The 25,686-nt window shown below is 50.2% G+C and overlaps 1 protein-coding gene across 2 annotated transcripts in view; it reads right to left on the bottom strand.

Annotated features, from left to right (window-relative positions):
* Nucleotides 1-24,458, bottom strand: part of Sptbn4 (spectrin beta, non-erythrocytic 4) — an 88,734-nt gene extending 64,276 nt beyond the window's left edge. For both annotated transcript variants that reach the window (XM_052168271.1, XM_052168281.1), the window contains exons 1-10: nt 24,284-24,458; nt 15,623-15,774; nt 14,437-14,610; nt 11,095-11,186; nt 9,303-9,383; nt 6,168-6,283; nt 1,283-1,395; nt 848-1,035; nt 648-765; nt 238-396 (exon numbers count right to left, since the gene is read on the bottom strand). In XM_052168271.1, coding sequence (XP_052024231.1) covers nt 238-396; nt 648-765; nt 848-1,035; nt 1,283-1,395; nt 6,168-6,283; nt 9,303-9,383; nt 11,095-11,186; nt 14,437-14,610; nt 15,623-15,774; nt 24,284-24,458 — 1,368 coding nt within the window. The remainder of the gene's footprint in view (nt 1-237; nt 397-647; nt 766-847; nt 1,036-1,282; nt 1,396-6,167; nt 6,284-9,302; nt 9,384-11,094; nt 11,187-14,436; nt 14,611-15,622; nt 15,775-24,283) is intronic.
* Nucleotides 24,459-25,686: the final 1,228 nt, after the last annotated feature.

Here is a 25,686-nt window from a genome sequence, read left to right as displayed (position 1 = left end):
TCTTCCTGTGTTACCCTGGACATCAGACACAATCTCCATCCTCACCGCTGCTGCTCTGGAGACCAACTCCCCTCTCCCATTAACTCGAACCTTAGACCCATTCCCTTATCCTCTCCTGTCATTTGAAGGACTAAAGCAACCTTCTGAGGTACATAGCCTCCATCCATACTGAGCTCAGTGCAATGAGGTCTTCTCACCCCACCCCCACCCCTCACCGCCCCACCCCCTACCGTGTACCTGGGAGACCAGGCGCTGGTTCTCATTTAGCCAGCTCTCCCTCATGGCCACCTTGTGGTCAAATCTTTGAGCCAGGAGTTCCAGCTTCTCCTGTCGGATGAGCTCAGCCCTGAGGGCCGCCTCCCGCTCGTGTTCTGCCTTCTCCAGCTCACCCCACGCCTGGGAAGACAGGAGGACGTTCTTAGATTTCAGTAACTGTCCCGTTTAGCGACCCTGGCTTTCCTGTCTGAGGCCGCTCGTGGCATATGTGACACCTTCAAGCAAAATTAGGGGGAAAAGAAGAACCTCCCCCCAAAGGAGGGGGGTCTACCATTCTATGAGAATCAACATTCAGTGCGTGCTTCTACAGCGGGAACCTATACAGCGTCGTGATGCCATCTTGCCTCACCCCTGTCCCCGACCTCACTCACCTTGTCAATGTCCCAGATGCCACAGCCTTCCCGAGGCACAAAGAGGCGCCGGTTGTGGGCACGCAGCTTGCTTTGGATGCTGAACAGTAGCACCTCCAGGTTCCCCTTCTCCTGAAACCTGAGGAGACATGAGTTCAGGGTCCCCCCCCCCCCGTCTGCCACGCCCATCACCCCCCCTCCGCTGCTGAGCCGAGTCTCACTTGACGGGCTTCTCCAGCGTACAGTAGGCGGTGAACGCCTGCAGCTGCTGCTGCACCCCACTCAGTGAGTTGGCAAACTTTTGGTTGCTGATGAGGTCCACGGTGCGGTGGATCCAGGCCAGCAGCTCCGCCGCCAGCTCCTCGTAGCGCTCTATGATCTTGTCAACCTCCAAGACCTGGTCCAGGACCTGACCCGGCACAAAAAACAAACAAACAAACAAACAAACAAGCAAACCAGAGAGTTGGAGGAAATCTCCAAGTCCAAGATGTGGGGGGTCGGGTTCCAGTGTAAAGGCGGGTGGAGGGGGCGGGTGGAGAGGGCGGGTGGAGGGGGGTGGGCTCCGCAGCCCTGGGCAGCAGTATAGTGATGTCTGTCCTAGACCCGTGAGTGATTCCCAAGGTCTCCATCCTCCCCTCTCCTAGGCTCCCTCCTACCTTCCCAATCCGCTTCCCCTCCACAGCCAGAGCCTTCATCTTGGAGAAGTAGTGGTAGAAGGAGACCACGTAGGTGATGATGGACTTCTCATCTGGAGCCTCCATGTTCACATCTGGTGGGGGAGGGAGTTCAAGGAGCAGGGTGTGGTCTCTGACTGTGTGTCTCTATCTGTGTGGCCTCGGGCAACGCAACCTCTCCACTACTCGAGTGCTGGGGTTTGCTTTTCTTTTCTCTTTAATTTTTAATTTTTTTTTTTAATACCGTTTTCTGAGGTTAGGTGATTGGCCTGCAAGTGTCTGTGCACCATGTGCATGCAGTGCTGACAGTGGTCAGAAGAGGGCGCCAGATCCCCTGGAGCTGCAGTCACAGATGGTCGTGAGCTGACTTGTGGTGCTGGCAACTGAACCTCAGATCCACCCCAAGAGCAGTCAGCATTCTTAGCCACTGAGACACCTCTCTCTTCCTGGTTTTCTTTTTCTTTTTCTTTCCTTTTCTTCCCTCCTTCTTTCCTTCCTTTCTTTCTTGTTTCTTTTTTCTTAAAATAATGCGGGTGTGGGGTTTAACACAAGGTTTCTCTGTGTAGCCCTGGCTGTCCTGGAACTCACTCTGTAGTTCAAGCTGACCTTGAACTCAGAGATCCACCTGTCTCCCAAGTGCTGGTATTAAAGGTGTGCACCACCACTGCCTGGCTATTTTTTTTTTCTTAAAATTTTAAACTCCATTTTTATTTTATTTGTGAAGATATTCTGCCTCCATGTATGTCTCTGTATCACATGTGATGCAGTGCTCCCAGAGGCCAGAAGAGGGCGTTAGGTATCCTGTGACTAAAGTTACAGACAGTTGTGAGCCATTATTTGGGGGCTGGGAATAGAACCTGGGTCTTCTGGAAGAGCAATTAGCTCTCTTAACCACTGAGTCTAGAACTTGCTTTGTAAAAAAAAACAAAATTGTAGAACTTGCTTTGTAGACCAGGATAGCCTTGAACTCACAGAGATTCACCTATCTCCCAAGTTCCCCCTTCTGGAGATGAGGGTTGTTTTTGTTATTGTTTTTTAATGTTCCCAATGGGGATCTTCTAATTCATGGGATCAAGCAGAGTCAGACAGATAACCACAAATAAATTAACTATAATTATTTCTTTTTAACCATATTAAATTAATTATGTTCCATGAAGCAGGTTCTCTTCCTTTACAATGTGGGACTCTGGGACCAAACTCACGTTGTCAGGCTCAGCGGCAACACCTACACGGGTTGGGCTACCCCAGTGGCCCCTGTAATTACTTCTCAACACCATCCTCCTGGTGCCCCATGCACTGCTGCCTGGCTACTGCTCTCCCTATTGTACAGGTAACACTCACAGCTCAACTGGAATTCCCTGACACAAGCCTCTTCGCCCTGCCAGGTCTGCAATCCTTACCTCAATTTCTTTCATCCTTCAGCCTCATAATATCGTGTGTGTGTGTGTGTGTGTGTGTGTGTGTGTGTGTGTGTGTATGTGTGTGTCTGTGTGTCTGTGTCTGTAAGTGTGAATCTATGTATCAGTGTGTGTCTGTCTGTATGTGTGTGTGTCTCTCTATATATACATGTGTCTGTGTGTCTGTATGTATCTGTGTATTTGTATGTGTGTCTCTGTGTATGTATATGTCTATGGGTATGTCTGTATATTTTTATGTGTGTCTGTCTGTGTCTCTGTGTGTTTCTGTCTGTCAGGGTCTGTGTGGTTTTGTGTCTGTGTATCTGTGTCTGTTGAGTATATGTGTGTCTGTATGTCTCTCTCTCTCTCTCTGTGTATCTTTCTGTATCTGTGCATTTGTATGTGTGTCTCTGTGTCTGTGTATTTGTATGTGTGTCTGTGTATTTGTGTGTGTGTCTCTGTGTGTACGTGTGTGTTTGTCTATGTATTTGTATGTGTCTGTGTGTACGCATATGTGCATATCTATGTCTATGTGCATGTATGCATGTGTGTTTGAACCCAGGGCTCTGCACATACTAGGCAAAGGCGAGTGGACCAAGCTCCCTCCTGCCCTCTTTACAGCCTAGCATTTCCTGTTTGAAGGCATCAGGACACGGGGTTAAATTAGGGCCACACTGTTACCCGAGTTCTGTCCCTTTCCTTCCCAGTGCCTGCCGTGCCTAGCACTCAGCTGCAACGCAGGGAGCACCCACCAGGCATGCCGCGTATGTTGTGTGAGGTGTGCCATTAAGGACTCAGGTTTCAAAGGGAGCGTGTCTGGATCTCAGTTTAACACCTTACTTGCTGCATGTCTTGGGAAACGCCTTAACCTCGGGGTCCCCGTCTCTCCCACTGTTACAGTGATGACAATTCTCAATCCCCACCTCTGAGGAACATGGGAAACCTTAGAAAGAACAGCCAAGCGTGCGGTGGCACACACCCGCACTCCGAGCCCTTAGGTGCTGGAGGCAGGAAGAGCAAGAACTCAAGACCAGCCTTGGCTACACAGAGGTCAGCCAGAGCTCCACAAGCCCCTGTCTCAACCACAGAGAGGGAAGAAGAACCAAAGGAGAAGAGGTGACTTAGCAGCTGAGCAGGGGTGGTGCTCTTGCAGAAGACTCGCATTCAGTTCTCAGCACCCACCCAGGACAGCTCACACTGCCTGTAACTCCAGCCCAGTGCTTCTGGCTCTGTAGGCACCTGAAAGCACACACACACACACACACACACACACACACACACACACACACAGGAAACAAAACTCTTTAAAAAAAAAAAAAAGGAAAAGTAGCCACAGATGGGGCACTCGACAAATTCTAATATTACTTAACACATACGCGTCATATACACATCTGTCTGGTTTTATTTTTGAGACAAGGTCTGCAAGGGCTGGCTTTGAACTCTTCATCCTCCTGACCAAGGGCTGCCAGTCCAGCCTTGTGCCTCTCCATCCAGCCCACATCAATCTCCACTGCCTCACGAAACATCGATTGTGTTCAGGCTGAGCGCGGCCGTCAGAGGCAGATGGACTTCTGAGACCATGTGCGGTATATGGTGGGTGTGTGGTCAGTTTCAATCAGCGACCTGCGTGTCTATGAGGGATGGACTTAATGGAGTTGACTGACGTGGAAAGGCCCAGCCCACCCTGGGTGGTATCTTTCCCCAGGCAAGGAGGCGTGTCCGTCTGAGTGGGAAAATGCAGCTGATCAGTCACAAGTGAGCACACACGCATGCATTTCTCGTTTCCTTGGGCTGTGGCTATGATGTGACTGACTGCTGTAAATTCCTGCTGCCGCGCCTTCCCCACCTTGACGGTCTGTAACCTGGAACCGTGAGCTAAAATAATCCCTTTCTCCTCTAAGCTGCACCTTCTCAGAGTATTTAATTAGAGCAAGAGAAATAAAACTGGGACTTCATTCCCATCTCCTTAAAACACAGCGGAAGCCAGGCTTAGTGGTGCACGACTTTAAGGAAGCAGAGGCAGGCAGATCTCTGAGTTCAAGGCTAACCTGGTCTACAGACTGCGATCCAGGACAGCCAGGGTCACACAGAGAAACCCTGTCTCAAAACAACAACAACAACAACAACAACAACAACATCAACAACAACAACAACAACAAAACCCAGAGTAGACAGGCTGGGATGGCACTCAGGGTTAGAACACATGCTTAGCCTGTGCAAGTCCCTAGGTCTGAACCCCAGTACTGCAAAAGTAAACAAAACCAGCTCTTCAGTAAGGTTAGTGTGTGGGTGAAAGAGAAGAGTGTGAGAATGAATGGGAACTGTGAGAGGCACCCCAGCTACGCAGCTATGTCGTCTGTGCTCGGAGAAGGAAGATGCTGTTATCTCAGAGGTGGGGACCATCAGTGCCAGGGAGCACTGAGGATTGCCTCGGAGGGTGAAGTGAGGAACGGCTCTGGGATGGACAGACGCTGGGGCTGCGGGTGAGCCAGAGTGGTAGCTGGAGGTAGATATAGCGTAGCCAGGATAGGAATGAGGTCGTGCGCATAGGGAAGGAGAGAGGAGTAAAGGTAAGAGCCAGGCCTGCTAGGGCAGGCCTGTTATCCAGAAACGGGGACGGCTGAGGCAAGGGCTCTGTGCCAAAATAAAAAAGTAAATAGGAAACTGGGATATAGATCAGTGGTAGCGCCCCTGCCTAGAATCCCCCAGGGAGGGGCTGGGGGCGTGGCTCAGTGGTAGAGCCCCTGCCTAGAATCCCCCAATGAGAGGCTGGGGGCGTGGCTCAGTGGTAGAGCCCCTGCCTAGAATCCCCCAATGAGAGGCTGGGGGCGTGGCTCAGTGGTAGAGCCCCTGCCTAGAATCCCCCAATGCGAGGCTAGGGGCGTGGCTCAGTGGTAGAGCCCCTGCCTAGAATCCCCCAATGAGAGACTGGGGGCGTGGCTCAGTGGTAGAGCCCTTGCCTAGGATCCCCCTGTGAAGAACCAGCAGGAGCGGGGAGGTGGCTCCGTGGCAGAGCCCCTGCTGTAAGGTCCACCTGGGAGGGGTTTGGGCATTGACTCAGTGGTAGAGCTCTTGTCTGACGTGTGCCAGGCCCTAGGTTCAGTGTCTAGTACCAAAACAACAACACCAAAAGGAATAAGTTAGAGGTGATGTCGTGCTTAGCGGTGGAGACATAGTTGAGGACTGGGGAAGGCATTGGGTTTAAAGCTGGCACTGGAGAGAAATGGGGCTTGGGAGATGGAATCAAAGATGAGGAGAAGAAGGGTTCCATTGGGATAAGGTAGGGGTGTGGCTGAGGATGGAGAGAGGAGGATACAGCCTGGGAAGGGGGAAGGATGGAGAAGAGAGGAAGGCTTGGGGAGTGAGGTGAAAATTTAAATGACTATGGCCTCCGGTGTGGTCCTGGGTGAGATGGAGGTATTTTCACAGTGGTGTTGGGAAGGATTCAGACGGGACCAGATGGGGCTCACCTTCGGGGTCCAGCAGACGTGCTAGCCCCAGGTGCTGCTCGGCTGTGCGGAAAGCTCTCTGCAGGTTGTAGTTGGCGTTGGACTTGGTAAGTTTGCTGAAGTCCACAAGATCAGGCCTGGGCAGGGGCACAGAGCAGGAGGCAGCAGGCAGGCTCCAGAGCAGGTGAAAGAACGCCCTCACCTGCGCCCCACCCCGGCAAGGGCACGACCCAGCCACGGAGGACAGGGGTGTGTGCTACAGCCCAGGAAGCACGCGCCTGGGGCACGCATTGCTGGGGCGTGTGCAATCATGTAACCGTGTGTACATATCACTGTGTGCACAGGCATGTGGCTCTGTCCACGTGTGATCAGAGCCCACATGGCGCCTGACCGTGTAAGTCTGTGGCAATACGAATCTGTACGGCCATGTGTTACACGGGAGCATGTGGACACGCGGTGCCCACGTATCTACTTGGACATATTTGGGCACAGCATTGCATAGTGGTCAGGGTACGTGTACTTATGATGCCCGTGTGAACTCAAGTGAGTTCAGACATATTATATCATGGTCCTGTCATATCATGGTCCTATTATATCATGGTCAGTCCACATGTATATGTGGTAAACTCATGTCTACTTGGGTGTATTTGTCTTTTTTTCTTTTTTTCTTTCTTTCTTTTTTTTTTTTTTTTCGAGACAGGGTTTCTCTGTGTAGCCCTGGCTGTCCTGGAACTCCCTCTGTAGACCAGGCTGGCCTTGAATTCTGCCTGCCTCTGCTTCCCAAGTGCTGAGAATAAAAGCATATGCCACCACCACCCAGCTATATTTACATTTTTTAAGCTACATTTATTTATTTAGAAGGGTATACATGCCATGGTGCTTGTGCGGGGGTCAGAGGACAGCTCCAGGAGTTAACTCTCCTCCTACCATGTTTCAGAAATGAAACACGGGGCCACCGGGCTTGGCATCAAAGAACCTTCCAGTTTGTTTGTTATTTACTTATTTGGATTTTTGAGACTGTGTCTCTCTTTGTGACTCTGGTTGTCCTAGAACTCACTCTGTAGACCAGACTGGCTTGAACTGATGGTGATATACCTGCCCCTGCCTCCCAAGTGCTGGGATTAAAGGCATGCACCACCATCCCTAGATCTTCTGGTGTATTTATATAGAGCAATATGTAGTCTCTGGGCCATGGTGTGTGTGTGTGTGTGTGTGTGTGTGTGTGTGTGTGTGTATGAATGTATGTATGTATGTATATGTATGTGTGCATCATATTGTGTTCGGGACATTTATATGAATAGGCTGCACACATATCTAGTATATGTTCAGGTATGTCTGTGTGTGTGTGTGCGTGCGTGTGTGTGTGTGTGCGTGTGCGTGTGCGTGTGCGTGTGCGTGTGTGTATGTATATTATGTGTGCATCACATTGTGTTCGGGGCATTTATATGAATCAGCTACACACATATCTAGTGTACGCTCAGGTATGTGTATTTGCATGTGCATGTGCGTATGCATGTGTGTGTGTGTGTATACATGAATCATGTCATACTAGGGCATGTATTTGGATAGATGGCACACATATCTAATCAAGAGTAGTATATCACAACTAGAAGTGTGAGTCAGGAACATCTTGGCCACGTCACTCTGCCTGAGCGCCCCATTTCTCCACAGGCTTCCTCCTTGTGAATGGGAGGATGATAACAGCAAATGCCTACAGGGTCAGTGAACACCTAACGCACTCACAGAGAGCGAGGGACGGTGCTTGGGACATAGAAGACATTTTGAAAATGTGGCGGCCTGGTGGTGGTAAACATGGCCTAGTCCCAGCTTGTGGGTTTTTATGCTTACGTGAGACTGGCGACTATGAGCAGAAAAGCATGTGCCGTGAAAACTGGGCCCTGGCTTTGGCCACACCTGAACAAATTCCTTCCAGTCCCTGGGCTTCAGTTCCCCAGTCTGTCATCTGGAAAGGTAGGATGTGGGTGTCCTCTTCCCGGACACATGGGGTACAGGTGCGTGAGGGTGTGGGATGCAGAAAGCGGGGCTCTGGGGGATGTAGAGAACCTGTCTATTCCAAAACAGACAATGCACCATGAATGCGTCCCCCATCCTGGCTGTGCACGTCAATTGGCTCCCCGCATGCCAGGATAGGGCTCTACCACTGAGCCGTACTTCCAGCCTCTCACTGGTGAATACTAGACAGATCAGGAGTCTGTCCCTGTGCTGACTAGTTTTTTTGGTTTGTTTGTTTTGTTTTGATTTTGCTTTGTTTTGTTTTTGCCATCTTGACACAAGCCAGACTCATCTGGGAAGTGGCAACCTCAGGTGAGAAAATGCAATCATCAGAGTGACCTTATTTTCTTGATCAATGGCTAATGTGGAAGGTCCAGGCCCACTGTGGGTGGTGGCATCCCTTAGCAGGGGGTCCTCAGTTACATAAGAAAAGAAACAGAGCCGGGCGGTGGTGGCGCACGCCTGTAATCCCAGCACTCTGGGAAGCAGAGGCAGGAGGATTTCTGAGTTCGAGGCCAGCCTGGTCTACAGAGTGAGTTCCAGGACAGCCAGGGCTACACAGAGAAACCCTGTCTCCAAAAAAACCAAATCCAAAAAACCAAAAAAAAAAAAAGAAAGAAAGAAAGAAAGAAAGAAAGAAAAGAAAAGAAATGAGGAACAAGCCAGTAAGACACATTCCTTCATAGCCTCTGCTTCAGTTCCTGCTGCCAGGCTCCTGCCTTGTGGCCCTGCCTTGACTTGTCTAGTGATGGGATGTGTCCTGAGGGTCTCAACCACATAGAAGGATCTTTGTAAGATGTCTAAAACTGATTTTGGTCAGTGTTCCAATAAAAATCAAACTAAGACACCTGGAAATGAGTTCCCTATTTTGGGTGTATATATACCTGGGTATTTCAATGTGTGGACACATACCTGTGCAAGGTGCGTGCATTTACATGCCAAGAGTCTGTGTAGGTATGTGTACCTCTGAGAAAAAGTGAAAGACATGTGTCCAATGGGAAATAAGTGTATATGAATGAGTAAAGGTGAAGAGAGAGGTTTTCTGTGTCATCCATGTGTATGTGCGTATATGTGTGTATATGTGTGTGTATACGAGTGTGTGACATCAGGGGTGTAGGGGTAGAGGGCAGGGCAGGCTGATACCTGTGACGATGGATGAGGGCATTGAAGGCCAGGCCATCTCTCCAGCTGGTGGTGAAATTCTGGATGTTTACCTCAGGGTAACTGGGTGTGGAGAAGGAGGAGACAGAGGCAGAGGCGAGTCAGAAGAGGAGAACAGGAGTGAGAAAGAGAAAGGTGGATATCTGACGGGTGAAAGATGGAGGGGTGTGGGGGTGGCAAGATGGCTCAACGGTTAAGAGCATTAGCCGTTCTTCCAGAGGACAGGAGTTCAAGTCCCAGAACCCACATGTCATCTTGCAACAGTCTGCAGTCCAACTCCAAGTGATTTGACACCCTCACACAGAAATATATACAAACACCAGCACATAGAACAAAAATAAATAAAAATCATTTAAATGAAAAATAAAATCATTTAAAAATGATGGATGGATGGGTGGATGGATGGATGGATGGATGGATGGATGGATGGGTGGATGGATGGGTGGGTGGATGGATGGATGGGTGGGTGGGTGGATGGATGGATGGATGGATGGATGGATGGATGGATGGATGGGTGGATGGATGGGTGGATGGATGGGTGGATGGATGGGTGGGTGGATGGGTGGATGGATGGATGGGTGGATGGATGGATGGATAGATGGATGGATAGATGGATGGATGGATGGATGGGTGGATGGATGGGTGGGTGGATGGATGGGTGGGTGGATGGATGGGTGGGTGGATGGATGGATGGATGGATGGATGGATGGGTGGGTGGATTGATGGATGGGTGGGTGGGTGGATGGGTGGATGGATGGATGGGTGGGTGGATTGATGGATGGGTGGGTGGGTGGATGGGTGGATGGGTGGGTGGATGGGTGGATGGATGGATGGAGAGATGGATGGACAGACAGATAAGGAAGAAGAGAGATACCTGAAGAAAGAAAGCGAATGAGGATAAAATAGGAGGTGATGGGGAAAGAGAGAGGAAGAAGGAGGCAGAGACAGAGAGGTGTGGAGAAAATGGAGAAGAGACAGGAAGGCAGGAGAGTAGAGAGAAAGAGAAAGGAAGCAGAGGACGACGAGAGAGGTCCAAAGCTGACTGAGGTAAAGCCAGACAGGAGAAACAGATGGCTTCACAAGACAGTCCAGGAAGGGTAAGCCATACAAAGCCCACCCCTCCCATCTGTTCTTCCTGCTCCCCCACCCCTGTTCTCCATGGGGCACTGGAGGATTGCTATGCCCTTCCCCCACAATGCTAGGCATCTAAGGAGAACGCACTACAGCCTGTACCCACCCCACCCTCTCAACCACGAAGGAGAACCTTGAATCTCACTGCCCAGACTACCGGGTCCTAGATGGATGGTGACTACTGGGGGAGGGAGGTCGGGAGGGGGGAGGGCAAGCTGGCCAGGGCTTGGACTTGGGGGAGGGGTTACACATAGGTGCTTGTCAAATATCCTGAGTGGCGGGATTGGGGGAACAGAGGGACAGGAACAGGCTGGGGACAGCCATCAATGCTGTTTGGGGGATTTTGTAGTGTTCTGGCAGCACTGGGATTAAACCTGGAATCCTGTGCGCTAAGGCCAGCCCTCTAGGAACTGAGGAACTCCACCAGCTCCTCCACACTGCCTCCTAAGGCCTCTGCTAGCTTCGCCTTTGAACGTGGCTTTTGAAATTCTTAGAAAGGTTTGTTCGCCAAGGTTAGAGACCTATTTCATTTACCAGCTTGGGACAAACATTTGACAAAGGGCATGTGTTCCTCCTTAGGCTGTTGTTGGGGGAGGAAGCCCGAGGTTGCAGGCCCACCTGCCTGCCAGGAGGGGGCGCTCACCCAGCGGTTTTCATCTGGCACCACAAGAGCAGAGCATCCTTGGCTGAACGGGTCTCCCTGTTGTCCTCTGTCTCAATCTTGATGACTTGAATCTGTGAAGAGACAAACCGAGGTCAAGCACTTCCCCTCCTGCTGGCGAAGGTGGCCGGTACAAGGGGAAGCTCGCAGGATTCAGGACTGTGATTGGTTGTCTCCTACTGTGCAGTCACAAGCTGACAGGGGAAGAGGTCAGTTGAGGTCTTATTTTCCTGAAGCCCGCTAATAACTTATAGGTAACTTCTTTGATTCAAACCACTATCATCTTCTGCCTCGGCCAGTGTGGTGGTCTTCATGTTAATCTCCCTGCACAGTCAGCTCTCCATGTGGTGGTACAAGAAGGGACAATGGGAATTCCTAGGGCATAGCACATGCCTCCATATGCTAAATAAGCATTCTACCACTGAGCCCCTCCCTGGGGGATTCTAGGCAGAGGCTCTACCACTGAGCCACGCCCCCAGCCTCTCACTGGAGGATTCTAGGCAGGGGCTCTACCACTGAGCCACACCCACAGCCCCTCCCTGGGGGATTCTAGGCAGGGCTCTACCACTGAGCCACGCCCCCAGCCCCTCACTGGGGGATTCTAGGCAGAGGCTCTACCACTGAGCCACGCCCCCAGCCTCTCACTGGAGGATTCTAGGCAGGGGCTCTACCACTGAGCCACACCCACAGCCCCTCACTGTGGGATTCTAGGCAGGGGCTCTACCACTGAGCCACGCCCCCAGCCTCTCACTGGAGGATTCTAGGCAGGGGCTCTACCACTGAGCCACACCCACAGCCCCTCACTGTGGGATTCTAGGCAGGGGCTCTACCACTGAGCCACACCCACAGCCCCTCACTGTGGGATTCTAGGCAGGGGCTCTACCACTGAGCCACGCCCCCAGCCCCTCACTGGGGGATTCTAGGCAGGGGCTCTACCACCGAGCCACGCCCCCAGCCCCTCCCTGGGGGATTCTAGGCAGGGGCTCTACCTCCAGAGAATGGAAGGGACTCCAAGGGAGGAGTGCCTAGAAAATGGTTTGTGTATGTATGTATATATGTATGTATGTATGCATTCATGCATGTATGTGTGTGCACATATATGCATGTATGTATGTGTGTATATATGCATGTATGTATGTAAGTATGTATATATGTATGTGTGTATTTATATATGCAAGTGTGTATGTATGCATGTATATGTGTGTATCTTCAAGTGTTCACATGTATCTGCACCTTTGTGTGACTGCATTGTATGTCTCTATCAGGAGTTTTTCTCTATCACGTTCTAACTTCTTTTTTGAGACAGGGTCTCTCACTAAACCCGAAATCCATTAATTTGGATTAAACTATGTGGTTGGTAAGCCCTAGGGGGCCTCCTGTCTTCATACCCTGCAATAAGCCTTCTAATGGCTTAGAGCCTAGGATAGATGCTACTACGTGGTTGCTGGGAATTGAACTCAGGACCTCTGGAAGAGCAGTCAGTGCTCTTAACCGCTGAGCCATCTCTCCAGCCCCTGTCCCAGTACACACTGGATAAGTGTCCTGCCACTGACTGTATTCCCATCAAAACAATCTCTGGGAGGAGAGGAGGGAGAAAGGGAGGGCTGTAAGCAGAGGTAAAGTGAATTTAATTAATTAATTAATTAATGGAGGTAGGAAAATCTGTAAACTGGGAGTGCTGGCAAACACCTGCTATCTCAGTGCCTGGGAGAAGGGGGCAAGGGGGATCAGGAGTTCGAGGTCACCCTCAGCTATCTGAGGAGTTGAAAGACAGCTTAAGCTAGGAGTGACCCTGTCTCGAAGAGAGAGAGAGAGAGAGAGAGAGAGAGAGAGAGAGAGAGGAAAAAGAAAAGAAAGAAAATAGAAAAAGAAGGAAAAGAAAAAGAAAGAAAAGGGAAAAGAAAAAACCTGTAGTTTGCCTCCATAAAAACCTGTAGTTTGTCTCCATACCAGACAAAATCAACTCGAAATTGCTGAGCTCAGGCCTCCCAGTGTCGCTAATAATTCCTCTGAGGTCACCTCCTCTCCTCCCTTGCTTGCCCCTGGTCCCTAGCCTCAGTGCTTGTCGGAACCTCCAGCATGCGAAGCCACGCCCACCTCATTATCTTTGCATCTTCTGTCCCCTTCTCCTGGGCTTGAACTCACGCACACCAGGCAGGTGCTTCACTCCTGAGCCCTGTTGCCGGCACACACCCCATTCTTGTACGCAATTCGACCTTCAGCATCCCAGCCGCTTTCTGACCAAAATCTCAGCGAAGCTAATGTGATACTTTATATCCCATAACTGCTTTAAGCGGATCTTCCTTTGTCCCCTAAAGCCTTAAAAACAAAGTTCTCCTCTTCAGCCCCGGGGCTCCCCGACCCAGGACCTGTATATAAGCAGGTCATCTTTCCTCTGCCTGTAAACGGTCCTTTCTCCTACACCCTGCTGTATCTGTGCATTTGTTTATCGTCAGTCTCCCTCATCACCCTGCGAGCCCCGTAAGAGCCGAAGTTTGTCTGTTCGGTTCTGTAGCGGAGCGAGATTGCCCGCTCCAGCGCCCAGCTCCGTGTAACTCAGAAAACCGAGTCCGTCAGGCTGCTCCGTGTGGGGAAAGCGAACGCCTGGACCCCAGCTCCTGGGGATCACAGAGTCTGAGGCAATCCCGTGGTCCCGTCAACTCAAAACAATAACAACGAAAAAGCTGGGCGCTGCTGGCACTCAGGAGGCAGAGGCCGGCGTATCTCTGGGTTCGAGGCCAGCCTGGTCTACAGAGTGAGTTCCAGCCTGATCTACAGACTTCTCAGGGAAACCCTGTCTCAAACAACAATAACAACAGCAACAACAAAAGATGGTGCTAAGATGGTGTGTCAGGTAGAGGCACCTGCTGTTAAGCCCGAGCACCCCAAGAGTTCACTCCCCCAAAGGATAAAGTTGGAGGACAGAACTGAACCGTGGAAGTTGTCCTTTGACATCCGCATGAGTGCTCTGGCATACACGCACCCCCCATCTCCATCCCCACCCCCGCCACACACATAAAATGTGATCTTTAAAATCCACCCGTTTCCTCTTTGGTAAAGTGAGAAAACTAATTCTACGTAATTTAAGGGTTCTGTGTGTATTAAATATCAGCGTTTAGAATAGTGCGGAAGTGTAAACAGTGTAGATATGGTTACACCAGTGAGAGAGATCACAATTATATTTTAACAACCCCACCACCTGCTTACAGGGTTCCTGGAACATGGGAGGAAAATCTGGGGGAGGAAGGAGTAAGTGGGGGAGGGGCGCCCTCCTAATGCCCCCCCCAGTGGGCAGCGGGCTGTGCAGGGGTCATCGGGGGTCACCTGGAAGCGCAGGATGATGGTCCAGACCAGCCCCAGCGTCAGTCGGTGGTTCCCGTCCACGATGTCATGTGACCCCACGTTCTCCAGGTGCACACGCTGCTCCTTCAGGAACTGCAGAGCCTTGTCCACGTTCTCCAGCGAGTGGATCCGCATGCGGCCGCGAGTGGGCCTCGGCTAGGGCAGCAGGGGCATTGAGTGATGGGACCTGGCCAAGAGCGAGGAGCCCTCGGCTCTGCCTCTCTCACGGCCAAGGCCACACCCGTTCAATCTCAGCCAAGACTCAGGACCCAATTCTATCATCTCCGCGGGTTCAGGACCAACCTGGGCTACAGAGTGAGTGCCAAGCTTAGCCCGAGCTGCAGGATAAAATATGGTCTCACATTTCCCCTCCCTCCACGAGCCCTTACTTATTTTCTCTACTTGTTCTTTCCAGGACGTTCTCTTCGCTGTTTACTCAAGCTCTTTACTTGGCCACGCCCATCATCGTGAAGCCCCGCCCCTCCCTTTGGGCCTAACTATGGTACCCTTCTTCTTTCTTGCGGATAGCTCGGTTCCTGACACTGGGCTTTGTTCCTGAGTAGCTGTGCCCCTCACGACTCCGGGAGTTCTGAGTTCTTGTCCTTCAATGGCTCGCTGCCCCATCATAATCACACTGTTTGAGATGTGGTCCATCAGACCCACAAACATGGCCGCAACCCAAACAAGACAATCTTGTACAATACTACCTTTGCTCCGAGACACCCATGACCTAACCCTACCGACCTAGACTCCCCCACAGCTGGAGTTCACTGCATCACTCCATCAACCGACTCCCCGCATCCAAGTTCTTCCTGCTTTACAGACACGCCCCTTGCCACCCCCCCTAACCTAACCCTTCTATGCTCTTCCCTACACTGCCAGCTCCACCCCTCCTTGGCCCTCCCACAGAGCATCTTCTCCCTCTAGAGCCCCGCCCCTCCAACAGACACACCCTTCACCCCGCCCCTGCATGAACCCCACCTCTTCCAAAAAGCCCCGCCTCTCCAACGGGGCTCTATCCACTCTGTAAGAGCCTTCCTCTTCAACTAGACTCCGCCCCAACAACACTGAGTAAGAGGACCTCTCACACACAGGTAGGGGGCTCTCCCTCTCCCTCAGCCAGGACCCTGATTAGCCCTTATCCCCCCAGCCATCGAGACCCTCTCACCAGCTGCTCCCCCGACAGCACTTCCAGGAGCCGGGTGAGCACGAACCCGTCTCGAAGGTCTGCATACAGGTCTCCAATGTGGCAGCCCACGCGGGCGAGGTGCGAATTCACCCACTTGGTGAAGGTTTTCTTCTGCACCGCCTCTCGCTCGTCTGGAAGAAATAAAGACTGAGCCCAGCCTTGCCAGGGGTCCCGCGTCTGCCTCTAGCGTCCCCCACCACCACCCTCTGCTCTTCTGCTGGCCCAGGTACCTCCTCCTGCCCGGATGCCTCCCACTATCTGATGCTACGTGCTTAGTGACACATACCTGTTCTTGCCAGTTTTCCTAAGATACCATTCCCACAGGAAACCTTCCTAGCCTGCTGTCCTAACTGAGGTCATTCATTCATCTTTGCAATATTTGAGTAACAGCTCTGCTGGTCTCGCAGTGGCACAGAAGTCTCACTAGTAAGTGAAGCCCGAATACATGTGGACACTGTGTAGCCGGGCTGGGGTTAAGGATGAGGAGGGTCAAGAAGAGAACTGCACTCTAGGGCTCTCATTGGCCCTGTACACAGGGTCCGTCCAAGAGGGCAAGAAGGACAGAGGCTCGCAAGACGGAAACTGTGAAAGCCAGGAGCGGAGATGCATTGGGGAGTTATTTGGGGTTAAAAATAAGACAGCAGCGGTTGGAGACTTAGCTCTGGCTACAGCTTTTGTCTAGTCAATACAAAGAAACAATACAGTGGCAGCTGACTGCTGTAGGAAGTGGAGGAGGAGGCAGGGCCCATGAGGCCTCTGAGGACAGGAATGTTCAAAGCCACCTCGTCACCAATATCCAGACACAGCTCCAGCGTCCCTGGATGGGCAGGGGGAGAAAGTCCACTTTCTGCCTCACTTGCTCACAGCAGAACCTTTAAGAGCCTAGCTAACTCTCTCCCTCCTTATTTTAAATATTTTTAAACATATTCCTTATTGAACAGAGCTATGGATCAGAGGACAAGCCCCTTACACTGTGTGTCTGGGGATCAAAATCAGGTCACGTGGCTTTTGTCGCAAGTACCATTATCCACGAAACATTTCTCCACCCCTCTCCTTGCCCCTTCCCTCCATTCCTTCTTTCTTCCTTTTTTTTGGAGGGGGGGGGGAGAGGTGACCATGAGTGCTGGGACCTGTGTGCCACGCCCTGCCTGTGTAGAACTCATAGACAATCTGTGGGAGTCAGAGTTTTTCCTCCACAAAGTGGGATCTGAATCCCAGAGATTGAACTCAGGTTTACACCACACACCAAACTACTGAGCCATCTCTTTGGCCTTATTTTGTTTCTTTGTTTGTTTGTTTGTTTGTTTGTCATCATTGTTAAACATTTTGGCACATGTGCTCCAGGCTGGCTTTGAACTTGCTTTGAGGCTGGCCTTAAATTCTCACTCCTCGTGCCTCTCAAATCCAGGAAGGACAAGCAGGAACGCTAAGCCTAGGTGTTTTTCTTTCTCATCATGTAGCATCTTATAATATGAGCCAGACTTCAGTTATCTTACACTCACTCATTTGTTCCTTATTGACATAGGTTCTTACTATATAGCATGGGTGGGCCTTGAACTCACCATCCTCCTGCCTCAGTCTTTCCAGACCAGTCACAAGCATGGACCCCTATGCCTAGCTTAAAACTAAAAGGCCTTAAAACTTGAATTTGCAGGCTGGTACGATGGCCTGGACCTGGACCTCATGGGATGCAGAGGGAAAGGGTTAGAAGTTCAAGGCCAGACTTGGCTGAGAAAGATAGTCTCAGGATCGCCCTACCAACTGAAAAACGGTGGCCTTTAATCCCAGCTCTTGGAGGCAGGTGGATGTCTATGAGTTAGAGACCAGCCTGGTCCACACAACGAGTTCCTGGACAGTCAGGGATATGGAGAGAGACTATCTCAAAACAAGCAACAAACAAAACAATATAAATGAGTTAAGTGGGACAGGAAAATAATGTGATCTAATAAAATGTATACTATGATGTAATTATTATTTCTGGAATTTCCCACTTACTATCCTGGATCATGGACATGAAGAAAGAGAAGCATCGAATACGGTGAGAACATGACACCATTAGGCGTGGAGTTCCTGAGTAACACAGTAACTATGCTGACGATCTGCATGTTTAATTTTTAAAATTGTTTTTCAATCTTATGCATACAAGTACTTTAGCTACATGTATGTGTGTGTACCATGTGCATATTCGGTGCCTTCAGAGATCAAAAGAGGGAGTAGGTCCCATGGGACTGCAGTCATAGACAGTTGTGAGCTGTCATATGGATGTTGGGAATCAAACCCAGGCCTTTGGAAAGAGCAACCAAGGCTCTTAACCGCTGAACCACCTCTCCAACCTCGTGTTTTGTTTTTTTTTTTTTTTAAGATTTATTTATTTATGATATGTAAGTACACTGTAGCTGTCTTCAGACACACCAGAAGAGGATGTCAGATCTCTTTACAGGTGGTTGTGAGCCACCATGTGGTTGCTGGGATTTGAACTCAGGACCTTTGGAAGAGCAGTCAGTGTTCTTAACCGCGGAGCCACCTCTCCAGCCCCATGTTTGGTTTTCTGAGACAAGGTCTCACTCTGCGACTGAGACACTCCTCAATTCGAGGGAGTCCCTCTTGCCCTGCTTCCCAAGTGCCCTGTGCTCGCTATAAATACAGCGATTGATCACTTCCTGTTTGTACCATCGTTTTAAGTGCCAGTGAGTCTATATTTCATAACTGAAAGCCTAAAAAAAAAAAAAAAAAAAAGGAAATTGTATCTTGGCTTTCCTATTCCTTCCTCAACTCCTGCAAGCTAGAAAGCCACAGGCCACAGAGCACAGGACAGAAAGGAACTCACTGAGTGTCCCTTGGAGTCTTCCTGGCCTGGGCTGCTCTCTTCAAGACGACCCAGAAAGGAAGAACAAACTTCAGAGCACTTTGCACCATGTGCACTTGGCTCTGTTTGTTACAGTAGCTTAGCACATATATCCCCAGATAATATCAGCCGCAATGTAAAGCTTCCTGTTAGTTCAGAAAAATAAAATGTATTTGCAATCTATTTCCTTTTTCCACCATATGAAACCTGCCAATGATCACCTTTTATCCTAAAACACACTTTCTTCTTCTTTTAATAGTACTGGACATTGAATTTAAGGCTTCAACTTGCTTGTCAAATGCTCTACCACTGAGCCACGCCCCCAGCCCCCTCACTGGAGGAATTCTAGGCAGGGGCTCTACCACTGAGCCACGCCCCCAGCCCCTCCCTGGGGGATTCTAGGCAGGGGCTCTACCACTGAGCCACGCCCTCAGCCCCTCACTGGGGGATTCTAGGCAGGGGCTCTACCACTGAGCCACACCCCCAGCCCCTCATTGGGGGGATTCTAGGCAGGGGCTCTACTGAGCCATACCCCAGCCTTCTTTTGACTTTTTATTTTGAAACAGTCACAATAAGTTGTGCAGATTGACTTTGAACTAATTTTGCCACCCAGACAAGGTTTGAACTTCCTGCGCTCCTACCTTAACTTCCCAAGTGCTATTACTGCAGGCCTGATCAAAGATTTACTTTTCTTCTCACTTTGTTGCTGTTGTTTGGTTTTGTGTTTGTATGTTTGTTCGTTTGTTTGTTTGAAAGAGGGTTTTACTATGTAGCCCTGGATGGTACTGAACTCACAGAAATCCACCTGCCTCTGCCTCCCTGTTGGTGTGATGAGCGGTACTTACCACCACATCCAGCTTGTTTTGTTTTCCTTTTGCTTTGTTTTGTTTTGTTTTTGAGATTCTGGATCTCTCTCTCTCTCTGACTCTTTTTACCCCAGAGAGGGTTTCTCTGTGTAGTCCTGGCTGTCCTGGAACTCACTCTGTAGACCAGGTTGGCCTCGAACTCAGAAATCCACTTGCCTCTGCCTCCCAGGTGCTGGGATTACAGGCATATGCCACCACTGCCCGGCTTGGAACTCTCTTTGTAGACCAGGCTGGTCCCAAACTTATAGATCTACCTGCTTCCACCTCCCAAGTGCTGGGCCTAAAGGCGTGAGCCACCACCCTGGCTTTCCTCTTCTTTTTTTATACCTATTTCTTTTTATGCGTGTGACTGTTTTACCTGCATTGAGTGTAAGTCCACTGCATGGGTGCCTAATGCCTGCAGAAACCAGAAGAGGGCGCCAGTGATGGGAAATGATCATGAGTCCTCTACAAAACCACACTAAACAGCTGAGCCATCTCTCCAGCCCTTTTGTAACACGGCGTCTCCTATAGCTCAGGACTGCCCTAAACTTGCTATGGAGCCAAGGATGACCTTGAATTCCTGATCCTCCTGCTTCTGTTTCCCAATGGATGGAATTCCAGGCCTGGACTATCAGACCTCATTCAAAGATTCCATGAGTAAGACATTACCAGTCGTCTTTGTGAGCCCGTACCCGTGCTTGGTTATAGCCTACTCTTCCCCTAGCATCTCTCGGTCCTTATATCTCCAGGCTTGAAATCTATGTTAAAGGGTTTGAGCGGGAGGGTCAGTCACACATTTGCCCCCACACACATGTACACATGCACACATGCACATATGCACAAAGACCTGAATTTGATGCATCAGAACCTATGTTTAAAAGTTAGGCCTTACTCAGGAGGCAGAGGCAAGGGAATCTCTGAGTTCAAGGCCAGCCTGGTCTACAGGACTTCCCCGCCAGCCAGCCAGTCTAGCCGAACTGACAAGCTCCAGGTTCATTGAGAGACTCTGTCCCAAAAATCTGAGCCCAAGAGCAAGTTGGGAAGACATGTAATGTCAACCTCTGGCCCCCACGTGTGGACCAAGGTTCTGTACAGACAGGGTCTCACATGGGTCAGGCTGCCCTCACACTATGTAGTCAAACATGACCTTGATCTTCTCATCCTCCTGCCTCTACTATCCAGGTTCCGAGAGCGCTGTGGTGTAGACCCAGTCCTGATGGGAATGAAAAACGATTTAAAAAGAAAACAAAGAAAATGGGCCATTTCCACTAAATTGGGTATACACTGCTATAGCCCGAGTCTGAAACGTCTCCTAGTTTTTTAACACGTGCTTCCAGTTAGTGGACTTTTTTTCCTTCATTTTTTTGTTTGTTTGTTGAGACAGGGTTTCTTTGTATAGTCCCGGCTGTCCTGGAACTCACTCTGTAGACCAGGCTGGCCTCGAACTCGGAAATCAGCCTGCCTCTGCCTCGAAAGTGCTGGGATTAAAGGTGTGCACCACCACTGGCCCAGCTCTTCTCTTTCTCTCTCTCTTCTCTCTCTCTCTCTCTCTCTCTCTCTCTCTCTCTCTCTCGGTTTGGTTTTGGTTTATTGTTCTGTTTTTGTTTGTTTCCTTGTTGTTTTTAACGATCCTCTTTTGAAGGCTACAGGATCAGGCTAGTATAAACACGTCGTTTTGTGGAAATGGAAGGTTAACTAGGTCCTATTTACTTCATCTGTTTCTGATCTATCAGGATGTAAAGAGCCCCCTGCCTCATGCGCCGCTGCCACAAACTTCACCACAGCTTCCCTACCGCTATGAACTAAAACTTTGGAAAGACTGTGCGCCCTTAAGTCGTCTGCATTTGGTGTTTCGGCCACAGAGCCACAAAAGTACATAATGCATACACTCGATGATGCAAGACATTCATCACCAGCAGTGGATATTGGCCACCCAGACATGTGTGTGCCCCACCCAAAAACTGCGCTAGAAGTTGACAGAATCGCCTTTCACAACGGTCCCAGCCTGAAGCAACTCAAGAGCACAGCAACAGGTGAGCAGCTAGGCTGCAGTAAGTCTGCGCTGTGGACTATTAGGCGGCAAGGAACAGGGCTGTGAGCATAGGGCACGTGACTGAAACCCACACGCTTCAGACGGAGCGATAAGCCAACGGTATAAGGGAGTGCAGGGCGCCAGGCACAGGGGTAAATGTCTGTCATCCTGGCAGTCAGGAGGCTGAGCGGAAACACTGCGAGTTCAAGACCAGCCTAAGCCACAAAGGGAGACACTGTATTAGGCGTGTGGTGACACACGTCTGCAATCCCAGTACTCAGGAGGCTGATGTGGGATATAAATGACAGCTTGTCTCAGTAATAATAATAATAATAATAATAATAAGCCAGGAAGTGATGGCGCACGCCTGTAATCCCAGCACTTGGGAGGCAGAGGCAGGCGGATTTCTGAGTTCGAGGCCAGCCTGGTCTTCAGAGTGAGTTCCAGGACAGCCAGGGCTACACAGAGAAACCCTGTCTTGAAAAACCAAAAATAAAAAATAAAAAAATAATAAAAATAATAATTTTTAAAATAAGAAAGAAAGAGAGGAAAGGAGACAGAGCCAGTGGGATAGCTCCGTGAGTAAAGACATTTACTTAGACAGTATCAGGACCTGAAGTGTGAATGCCAGCACGTTCAAGTATGATGAGCCAGGCATCCCATCCGGGCCTGTGACCCCAGCTCTGAGATGACCAGAAACGGCAGGATGAATAGAATTTTTGGCTGCAAGTCTAGCTAAGAAAAATCGGGGTCATAGAGGAGGACAGCCAAGCGCCCTCTTCTGGTCTCTGGGGGTACTGCATACATATTGCACACAAACATACCTGCATGCAAAACGTGCACCAATAGACTTGTTTTGATTGGGGGGGTTGTTGTTTTGTTTTTGTTTATTTGAGACAGGGTTTCCCTGTGTAGCCCTGGCAATCCTTGAACTCTCTCTATAGACCAGGCTGGCTTCCGCCTGCCCCTGTCTGTGAGTGCCAGAATTAAAGGCGTGAGCCACCTACCTACCACCTAGCACACATAAACTTTTTTATATTTAAAATTAAGATACACAGTGTTGTAGAAGACTCTCCTGACAGCAGAACCACCACCACTCTTGGGAGTTGACAGACTTGAAAAGGTCAACACACCTGAATTTGTTGACTGTGAATGTCCCTCACGGGAGGGGCAGGGAGCATCTGGGACCTCCTACCTGATTATCCAGATGCTTCATACCACAAAACGAACGCGACTCTGCTCTAATGGTGCATTGCTGCTAGAGGGGCCAGCGTCTATAGTCCAGGGAAGACTGAGGCAGGGACTTCATCTATAGGAAAGCTATCATCCCCACAGGGTACGGGCCTCGGGAGGGGAGCACCGCACTGCTGTGAGTCCCCGTCATCTATGCTCTGTGCATAAGCACATTCACGGGTGCCCGGCATTGAACTGTGGTGGCTTGTTATTGAGACCTTGGGGAGGAGGGACAGACATTGTTCACACCTTCCTCGCGGAAGAGCACTAGCAACACGCACACAAACACCCCAAAGTCTTGGGCCAGCAAGATGGCTTAGTGCTAAAGAGGCCTGCCACCAACTCAAGCAACCTGATTTAATTTTTGGAATCCACATGATGGATTGAATGCTATCCCATGTGCAGACAGACACATTAATTAATTGATTAATTAATTAATTAAGGTATAAACAAGGAGTCTGGAGAGATGGCTCACGAGCTGAGAGCACACAGCTCCTCAACCAGAGGACCGAGGTTCAGTTCCCAGCACCCACGGGGGGGGGGGGGCTCACAAACACCTGTGACTCTGCTCCAAAGGATTCAAGGCCTCTGGCCGCCGAGGGCCCTGCACTTACACACAGACCTACAGGCACTGGACACACACCTGCACAGAATTACAGATAATACATTATTTTTTAAATGGAAACAATATTTTTTTTAAAGTCCTAAAATCCAACCATTTGACACTTCAGGGCAAGTTCCACAGCTTGAACAGCCAAGACAAAAATCTGGACTGCACCATAAGCCCTTTCCTCGAGAACAGAAAACGAGGGCTGGAGAGATGGCTTAGCCGTTAGGAGCACTGGCTGCGCTTCCAGAGGTCCTGAGTTCAAATCCCAGCAACCACATGGTGGTTCTCAACCATCCGTAATGAGCTCTGGCGCCCTCTTGTGGTGTCTGAAGACAGCTGCAGTGTACTTACATATTAGTAAATAAATAAATCTTTAAAAAGAAAAAAGAAGAAGAGAAAGTGAGGGCTGGAACGGGGTGCCTGCCACGGGTCTTTGCAGGCATTTAATCGGGAGCAGAGGCAGGCAGCTCTCCGAGTCAGATGACAATCTTGGTCTGGAGCTTACAGTAAGCTCCAGGACAGTCAGAGCTACATAGAGAGAGTTTTGTCTTTAAAAAAAAAAAAAATCAAGGCCAGGCGGCGGTGGCCTTTAATCCCAGCCCATGGGAGGCAGAGGCAGATGGATCTCTTTGAGGTCAAGGCCAGCCTGAACTACAGAGTCCCAACACACCCAGGGCTACACAAAGAGACCCTGTCTTGAAAACACAAACCGACCAAACTGAAACACAACAACCAAAGTTCTGAAATTGTGCGTTTTGAAAGTCGTGCACCGGTCCTCGCCCAGCAGTCCCGACTCCCATCTCAGTATTTTAATTCAGATCAGTGAGAACTAAGTAGAATTTCAAGCCTGGCGCACTGGCCACACTCGGAGTGTTCACTGGCCACGCAGACAAGCCGCGGCCCCATTAGACACCACAGATGCGGAACAGTCTCATCTCAGTGGGAAGTTCACTGGTAGATCTAGTCAAGGAACTCCAGTGCTGGGAGCAACGCCCCCGACTCCCAGCCATCAAGCGAGGTGGCCTCTCGCGGCCCATGTCCCTCCGCCCTCCCGGGCCTCTTTTTCTGATACCTGCTAAGGCCTTGATCCGAGAGCACTCAAAGAGCGAAGCGGCAGCGGCGTTGGCGGCTGCCGGAGGCTCCCGATCCCAGCCCCGATCTGGGCTTTCCCAGCGGGATGAAGGGTTGTTGTTGTTGGAGGCTGCTGGGCCCTCCATGTTGTCCACTTCCCCCGGTACTTGAGCCATCGGGGAAGGCAGGGCCTGGAAACGAGGAGAGGAAGATTAGAGCAGGAAACCGGCCTGAGTTCTGAGGACCCAATTCTCACAGTGAGTGCTGTTCCCCGGCTTCAATCTGACTAAGAGAGCCAATGGTGATGAGGCAAAGCCTGTGATCCCATAGTTGGAAGGCTGAGGCAGGAAGATCGCGAATTTCAGGCTAGCCTAGGCTACTTTTAGCTAAATTTTTGTCTCAAAAAAAAATCAAAGAATAGGGGCTGGGGGTACAGCTGTGTGGGTAATAGGCTTTACTCGGAAGTATAAGGACCTGAATTCAACCCCCAGAATCCACATGAAAAGCCAGCGATGGAGTAGTGCGCGCTTGTAATCCCAGCACTAGAGAAGTGGAAACAGGCCGATCCCCGGGGGCTCACTAGCCAGGCCGCCTAATCTGTGAGCTTCCAGCCAAGACAAGGGCATGTCTCAAAAGCAGTGTGTCCATCACCTGAAGAATGACACCCAAGAGTGATCTCTATAGGCATCTATACACATGTGCACCTAGACACACACAATAGATGATGATGATGATGATGATGATGATGATGATGATGATGATGATGATACAGACCAGGCATGGTGGCACACACCCTTTAATCCCAGCCACTTAGAAAGCAGAGGCAGGCAAATCTTTTGTGAGTTGGAGGCCAGCCAACTAGGACCATATACTGAGACCTAGTCTCAATTATCATCATCATTATCATCATCATCATCATCACCATCTGGGACTGACAGTCAAATGCCTACAGCACAAATATGAGACCCTGAGTTCAGATCCTTGGCACCCATGTAAAAAGTAGGGCACAGAGGTGTACATCTATCTGTAAAGCTAGCTAGTAATGACCAGGGCGGAGCCACGTGGGTCCTAGGAGCTCACTGGCCAGCAGTGAGGCCGGGTTCTATGTGAGACCCTGTCTTTAAAAATAAATAATCTGGGGAGTGAGAGAGGAGGACTCCCAGATGTAGACGTCTGACTTGTGTGTGTGCGTTTGCACACAAACTTTCATGGACACGCAAGCACACACACACACACACACTAAGCTGGGCCTGGTGGATGATGCGCTAATCCCAGCTCAGCACTTGGGAGGTTGAGGCAGGGGGATGAGGATGAGTACAAGTCTCAGCTACACAGCAAGCTGAAGACCCACCTAGGCTACAGGAGACCCTGTTTCTTTTTTCTGTCTCACCACCTGCCACAGTT

The sequence above is a fragment of the Apodemus sylvaticus genome, chromosome 1, assembly GCF_947179515.1.
Source record: "Apodemus sylvaticus chromosome 1, mApoSyl1.1, whole genome shotgun sequence".
In the NCBI taxonomy this organism is placed as follows: domain Eukaryota; kingdom Metazoa; phylum Chordata; class Mammalia; order Rodentia; family Muridae; genus Apodemus; species Apodemus sylvaticus.
The sequence above is the reverse complement of the archived record's forward strand: the minus strand, read 5'-3'. Positions and strand labels throughout refer to the sequence as shown.